Raw genomic sequence first — 7538 nt, forward strand, 5'->3', positions numbered from 1 at the left:
AGGTATCTCCAGCTGGACACGTGCATGCCTCCAAGACGATAGCTGACTGTGAACCTAAAGCTCTCGCCCTCAACGTTATCCTCTGCCTCTCGCAGGATGGTGCCAAGGTTGAAGCATCTGCGTGTCTCGCCTTCCCGCCAAAAGGTGGCAAAACCTCGCCGCGCCCTCGTCTCCCCTTGTCCCTCACGATCACCGCCCCGCAGCCGTAGGTGCATCTGGAGCGGATCTCTCCACGGTGGGATGCCTGGTCTCTTCCGGGTCCTCTCCGCCCGGTTCATCTTTTTCATCTCTTCTCTGTATGTGGGCTGGCTCCTCCATAGCCTAGTTCCTCGCTCCTCCATGTTGAGCTTTGGTCGCAGTGTGCGGATGAGTTTCCTCTCCACTCGCTGCGCCTCCCGTTTGCTCGCGCACACAACGAGCGGCACGCCATGTATCGCCCATGTCCACCGCACCCAGCCTTCCTGCAGGTGTGGTATTCGCGCGAGTGCTTCACGGTCCCGCAGGTGTTTTTTGGACTGTTTTGCTCAACATGGAGCAAGTGGCTAAAGCCACCTGCATTTTGTGCAAAAAGCTGCAAAGGACTCGTGGAGGCACGTGGCGCTTTCCGCGTGTCTCGTGCAAAATCCGGCATTTTGTGGCTTTCAGGTGCGAGGTGGCACGACGCGAGTCAGGTGGTGTGGAGCCTCCTACCGGAGGCCATCTATGAGACAGACAGGGATGGATTTCACGGGAAGGAAGGTGTGTTGCTAGCCGTCGCCCACCCTTGGGCGTCTGCCTCTTCCTAACTAGTCTCTCCTCGCAGTCCCTCGCCGATTCTCGCAGCAACCTTCATGCCACCTCGCGGTCGTCCCACTCTCGTGACGTCGTTCTCTCTCCTGTCGCTTCAACCTTCATCCTCTTACCTCTATCGCGTCGCTCTCCTCTGCCTCGTTCTGCGACGACGCCGCCGCGGTGGTCCTATTCCCATATAAATAAAAGAGTAGACATCTCCCGGAGAGATGGGCGACGCACGAACCCGAGGCACAGCGCGCACCCGTGCCTTCGTTTCTTTTCGTGTTAGTGCCAGTGTCGTGCTTGTAAACTTCTTTTCGCTTGAGGAAGCCGTCGCCCGCGCCTCGCCTGTCGCGTGAATCGTGCACCGCACTTGGAGCACTTGGAGTGCAGTCATCAACCGCACATCCAGGGCCGGGGAGCTAAGAAGCGCACCCAGCAGGCCGGATGATTGATTGGCATCGGGTTACGCTTACGGGCTAGAGAGCCCTAGCCCCGGGGGTGCGCGTTCGCAGGGAAAGGGCCTTAAAGTAAACACAGTTCTCCGAGGGTTGGACCCGCGTACCGGGTTTCCCCTTAACTGCAGGACGCCCCCTCTACTCGGAGCTAGTGGACACCACGCCCAAACTCGCGCTTGCAAATTCTTTAAGTGCCTCGCCACCCTCGCGGGAGTCGCTTAGGCGGCTCCCGTGGTGTACCTGTGTTAGTGCCAGTGCGCGCCAGTCCCGTGCCCAAAAAGAAAGAAAGAAAACAGACAACCCAAGGGAGGGATGGGAGGCAGTGTTGTGCGAGCGCCCTAGGCAAAATTCTTTTCGCTTCCCTCGCTTGAAGCCCCGCCGTTCCAACGGTGCTGCACACACAACACACACCTCAGTGTGGGGCACACACACCTCATCCTCTCCTCTCTGTCCAGTCTGCCCCGTCCCACGCCCCCTCGGCACCACGCCCCTCCTCCCCCCCCCCGCCCCTCCGCGCGGCGCGCCGCTCCTCGCGCGCATGCCCGCCCCGCTCACCGTGCAGCGCAGCGCGCGGCCGCCGCCGCGAGTCTCCACCCCGCCGTGTGCTGCCCCAAAGGTATCCACAAGCAGCATGCGCGAGATCGTTTCCATCCAGGGTGGCCAGTGCGGCAACCAGATCGGTGCGCGCGCATTCTCGGCCCGCCACCCTGCGTGGCGCCCTCTGCGCGCGCGCGACCCCGCGCTGCCTCCGCGCCGCCGCCCACAACACCGGCTCTCTCGCACCGCCGCGCGCGCCTCGACCTCCTTCGCACGCCCGATCCGGCCTCACCCGCCATGGGCGCCCTCCGCTCTCGCCCCGACACGCACTGCCGACTGATGCGCGCGCGCGCGTGCTGGCAGGCGCCAAGTTCTGGGAGGTTGTCTCGGACGAGCACGGCATCGACCCGACCGGCACCTACCACGGCGACTCGGACCTCCAGCTCGAGCGCATCAACGTCTACTACAACGAGGCGACGGGCGGCCGGTACGTCCCGCGCGCCGTGCTCATGGACCTCGAGCCGGGCACCATGGACTCGGTGCGGTCGGGCCCCTTTGGCCAGATCTTCCGGCCGGACAACTTCGTCTTTGGCCAGTCGGGCGCCGGCAACAACTGGGCCAAGGGTCACTACACCGAGGGCGCCGAGCTGATTGACGCCGTGCTCGACGTCGTCCGCAAGGAGGCCGAGGGCTGCGACTGCCTGCAGGGCTTCACGCTGTCGCACTCGCTGGGTGGCGGCACCGGCTCGGGCATGGGCACCCTCCTCATCTCCAAGATCCGCGAGGAGTACCCCGACCGCGTCATGTGCTCCTACTCGGTCTTCCCGTCGCCCAAGGTGTCCGACACGGTCGTCGAGCCGTACAACTGCGTCCTCTCCATCCACCAGCTGGTCGAGAACTCGGACGAGTCGCTGCTGATTGACAACGAGGCGCTGTACGACATCTGCTTCCGCACGCTCAAGCTCACCACGCCCACCTTTGGCGACCTCAACCACCTTGTCGCCGCCGTCATGTCGGCGTCGACTTGCTGCCTCCGCTTCCCCGGCCAGCTCAACTGCGACCTGCGCAAGCTGGCCGTCAACATGATCCCCTTCCCGCGGCTGCACTTCTTCATGGTCGGCTTCGCGCCGCTCACCTCGCGTGGCTCGCAGCAGTACCGCTCGCTCACCGTGCCCGAGCTGACGCAGCAGATGTTCGACGCCAAGAACATGATGGCGGCCGCCGACCCGCGCCACGGCCGCTACCTCACGTGTACCGCGCTCTTCCGCGGCCGCATGTCGACCAAGGAGGTGGACGAGCAGATGCTGAACGTGCAGAACAAGAACTCGTCCTACTTTGTGGAGTGGATCCCCAACAACATGAAGTGCGCCATCTGCGACATCCCGCCCAAGGGCCTCAAGATGTCGGTCGGCTTCATGGGCAACTCGACCTGCATGCAGGAGGTGATGAAGCGCGTCGCCGAGCAGTTCACCGCCATGTTCCGCCGCAAGGCCTTCCTCCACTGGTACACCGGCGAGGGCATGGACGAGATGGAGTTCACCGAGGCCGAGTCCAACATGAACGACCTCGTCTCCGAGTACCAGCAGTATCAGGACGCCTCGGCCGAGGAGGAGGGCGAGTACGACGAGGAGGGCGGCGAGGAGTACTAGGCGCGCGCCGGCGCTGCGCTGCCGCGTGGCCCGCACTAGCCGCCGGGCCGGCGCGGTGGAAGCGCCGCCGCTCGCCGCGCACGGAGCCGCATGCTAGCGAGGCATAGGAGCTTGCGCGGCATGCTTTGCGCAGGGACGGACCTCGCACACGCAGATTTCGTGCGTCGTGCCTGTGTGGACAGCTATTTTGAGTTTGGGATGCGTTGGGTTGCGGTCTAGTCGGGGGTTGCGGTCTTGTAGGTCTGCCCCGTTATACGTTCGGCCGTTGTGTCATATACAGGCGTGGCGGCTGGCGCGTGGGCCGTGGGGCGACTCGCAGCCGGGGCAGCCCCAGCGAAAGTCTAGCAGTGAACTCGCTAAAGCCGTAGCGCGTAGCGCGGGGTCATGCGGCAACATGCGCTCTCTAGCGCTCACACCCGACACCCCCGCTAGGGCGCTCAACGAAGTCAAACTCCACTGACGGCGCACTCTCGCACGGGGGCACCCCGCCCCGGGGCAGGCGGCACCCCACGTCACCCCGCTCCCCGGCGGCGGCGGCGCGCGAGACGCGCGACACGCGAGTCGCGGCGCGGCGCGCGGGGGGGTGAACCGGGTAACACGGAGAACGCGAGAGTCACACGACTCACGAGCCGCGCATATAACACACGTAGTAGATCGGTACTGTCGCGGACTGGGCTGTGCCTGTGCGCTGTGGGTGTGGGCTGTGGGCTGTGGGGCGCGTGCACGTGGGCTACTCGTGAGGCCGAGCTAGCCAGACGGGAGCGCAGTCCCGGAATGCGCGCCGCGCGGAGACGGCGCGCGCGTCTCACTCCTTGTCCGCCCGGCGCTGCTGCCGGCGCTGCCACCACCCGCACGCCTGGGCGCCCGCGATGCCCAGCAGCGACCCGTGCAGCATGTCCTTCCAGACGCAGACGGCGAGCACGGTCGCCGCGGCCAGCCCCGCCCTCGCGCCGTTGGCGCGGGTCGCCTCGACGAGGTTGTCGTACAGGAAATCGCACCCGACGTACACGCAGATGCCGGCGATGGCGAGGGTCGGCAGGTAGCCGACGAGGCCGCAGAGCGGGTAGGCGCAGAGGAAGAGCGCGCTCACCGCCGCCGCAAAGTAGCAAGAGAAGCGGTCGAGGCCACCGATCTTGCGGTGGATGGCGGAGTCGGACAGGCCGAGGTAGCTCGAGTAGCCACCCGCGGCGGCGGCGGCGGCGGTGCCGAGGGCGTGGGAGCGGAGCTCCTGTGGGGCAGGTGTTGGACATGCGTGACACCCATGCGGAGGGCCGGGTCGAGTCGACTGGGGGGGCCGGAGCCGTCTTGAGGTCGAGCTTCTGCCGGATGAGCGGCCCGTACAGCACATAGTTGAGCACGGTGTTCACGAGCGGCCTACGCGGCAGCCGCGCGGCGCCTGCGGCGGCCGCTTCACTCCAGCGGCGCGGCATGCCCGAGGCGCCCGAAGAGGGCGGCGCACACGAGCTGCTTGAGGGCCGCCGCGGAGAAGAGGACGTCCCATCTGCCGGGCGCGTCGGGGAGAGGTGTCACGGACGTGCCACGGGGCCGGCCGCCGGGATCAGCACCTCGCACCGGACGAGCGAGGGCGAGAGGGAGCGCCACAGGGCGGAGGCGGGCTCGCCGACAACCTCGGCCATCAGCCAGCCCGCCGCGCGCGCGTCCGGCACCGGACAGCCTGTGGCCAGCCGCAAGCCGTGCACCTGGAGCGTGAAGTCACCAGCGAGTGCATCCGCGGCGCGCGCCTCGCGTCGAGATACGGGCTCCACATGCGGTGGCTCGAGTGCGAACGCGGAGCGACACAGTCGAATGCAACACAGGGATCCTCGCTCTAGGGCCGCGCACGAGCGCGCTGACGGCGAGGATGAAGATTGGGATGAGGAGCGGGCCGCCTAAAGAGGTGCGGTTGATGGGTGCGGCGGGATGGGTTTCGCCACCGCTCGCTCGGCCCTCACCGACGCCCTTGCGCGAGGCCCTCCAGAGGCCGAGGCCGAAGAGGTTGGCGGGCACCCACAGCCGCGCGCTCTGCAACGTCAGCAGCGCGCCCGCGCCCGCGCCCAGCCCGAGCACGTCAAAGGAGAGCAGGTAGAGTGACCAGCCGATGGCGGCGAAGAGGCCCGCCTGCAGCGGCGGCGGCAGCAGGCGGTCGATGTTGTCGACCGGCGCCTCCGAGGCCAGGGCGAGGAGCGCGGCGGCGAGCAGGTTGGCGACGATGCTGCCCGCGAGCACCGTCGCGAGCAGCACACCCGGCCCGGCGCCGGCGCCGACGGCGCCCGCCGCGATGACGGCGAAGCGCGCGAGGAAGGGGAGGACCTCGAAGGAGGGCACCGCGAGCGCGACTCCGCCGCGCACGCTGGTCGTCCTGGCGACGACCGCCTGCGTGACGACAAAGCCGACCAGTCCGTGCTGGATGCCGATCGCCAGCGGCAGCCCAACCGGAGCAAAGATGATCGAAGCGCACGCGGCGGCAAAGGTGAACTGCATCACGCCCGTGTACGTGCCCGCGACGACCGAGCCCATCCTCGTCGGAGCCGGTTCCGCCGTCGCCTGGGCCACCGGCGCTGCGCGCGCCCGGCTGAGCCTCGCCCTGCTGCTGAGCCAAGGCGTGAACGCCCGCGGCGCGGCGACTCTCGGCGACGATATCGTGGAGATCTGCAGGGCGTGCGCAGAGGAGGAGAGGAAGAGGAGGGGGAGGAGGAGGCGCATCGTGCACGACGCCGACGATTTGGGTGAGCGTTTACAAAAAGACTTAACAGTGACGTCTCGAGGTGGTGGAGGGAACCACCGCCTCGTCGGCGCCATGCTCGGCCCGACCGAGCGGCTGGTGCAGCTCGTGCGCGATGAGTACCAGTCGAGCGCTCCCTCTCCGTCCATCTCTTGAGTCGCCGTCCCGCGCAAACGGCTCACGGGCCCCAGACTCCGCTAGATGTCGCGGGGCTCACGATCGTTCTCGTCACGTTGTGACTTGTGTCGTCGCCCGGCTCTCTCTCAAACCGACACACACGCGTATAATTATGTATATAAGTAGAGGAACCAGTGGAGAGGACAGGGAGGGACGTGTCCGAGGGAGTGGGTGCAGGTGAATTTGCATCGCATCGACCATCGCGGACTATACTCTACGCAGCTCGGCCATCGTCCGCCGGCTCACCTCGGCGCTCGCCCTCTCGCTCGCCGCCCGCTGCGCCGCCTCGCTCTGCCCGTGCGACGCGCTCTCCCGCGCCGCCTCGCGGCCCGCCGCCCGGCAGGCGGCTCCTGCCGCGTCCTTCATCCCGCCGCCGCCGCCGTCGAACAGCGAGCCGACATCACCTGTGTGGTTGGTCAAAGCACGGATTTGGCGGACGTTCTGGGTTTCAATTTTACTTAAGTCTTGGCACCAGCTCAAGGCTTGCCCGGCTTAGATCGCCGCATTTGTGCACGGTTTTCTTTGTTCGTGTGGGCTTATATTGCAGATTTGTCAATGGTACCGCGTCTGCGACGCGGGCGCCTTGCGTTCTTTATTTACAGTCGAAACAGGGTTGCAACCTAATATCGAATTTTACAAGGCAACTCGTTCTCCTCGAGGGCTAGGTTGTCGTGGTCGTCGTCACCTCCGCCCTCCTCGTTCTCCTCGAGGGCGAGCTCGTCGTCAGACTCCTCGGTGAGGAGACCGGGTCGGACCGACGGCGCCGACCGTGGCGCCTCGGCGCCAAACAGCTCGGCGCGCAGAGCCTCGGCCGCGTACTCGTCCATGCTCAGCTTTTGCCATTGACGACACAAAAGATGTGCTGCGAGCAGATCGCTCAGAGCGTCCTTCATCATACGCGGAACGGGAGGTCAATCGCAACCACACCGAAGGGGCGGGTGCGGAAGAAAGAATAGTTAGAGGCTGCGCAGGCCGTCCCGTTTGCTGTTTGAAACGGCAAACGCCTGTTGCGCTGCGCGCGCGCGCTGCCGGGGCTCTGTCTGACTGTCTCACTCACGTGCCGCAATATGTGTCACACACGGCGGCTTCTGCCACCTCTCGATTGGTTCCACTTTCTACGCACACCTACCGGGGAAGGGGCGCGTGGGAGCGGGGGCGGGGGCGGGGGCGTGGGCGGGGGCGCGCAGCAGTGAGCGCGCGCGCGCAACAGACGGGGTAGGGTGG

At 66.3% G+C, this 7538-nt stretch overlaps 2 protein-coding genes across 2 annotated transcripts; one reads left to right on the forward strand and one right to left on the reverse strand.

Moving 5' to 3' along the window:
- Nucleotides 1-1860: 1860 nt before the first annotated feature.
- EMIHUDRAFT_451245 (hypothetical protein) lies at nt 1861-3708 on the forward strand (the record flags this gene model as incomplete). Its single annotated transcript, XM_005771237.1, has 2 exons — nt 1861-1909; nt 2130-3708. The coding sequence occupies 2 exons, from the start codon at nt 1861-1863 to the stop codon at nt 3413-3415; spliced, it is 1335 nt and encodes a 444-aa protein (XP_005771294.1). The 3' UTR covers nt 3416-3708.
- Nucleotides 3709-4220: 512 nt separating this feature from the next.
- EMIHUDRAFT_209492 (hypothetical protein) lies at nt 4221-5932 on the reverse strand (the record flags this gene model as incomplete). The annotated part of the gene is made up of 6 exons (XM_005771238.1): nt 4221-4547; nt 4675-4789; nt 4875-4916; nt 4988-5157; nt 5231-5578; nt 5699-5932. 6 exons carry the CDS (start codon nt 5930-5932, stop codon nt 4221-4223), a joined length of 1236 nt encoding a protein of 411 aa, XP_005771295.1.
- Nucleotides 5933-7538: the final 1606 nt, after the last annotated feature.

Source organism: Emiliania huxleyi, assembly GCF_000372725.1.
Source record: "Emiliania huxleyi CCMP1516 unplaced genomic scaffold EMIHUscaffold_39, whole genome shotgun sequence".
Taxonomy (NCBI): Eukaryota; Haptophyta; order Isochrysidales; family Noelaerhabdaceae; genus Emiliania; species Emiliania huxleyi.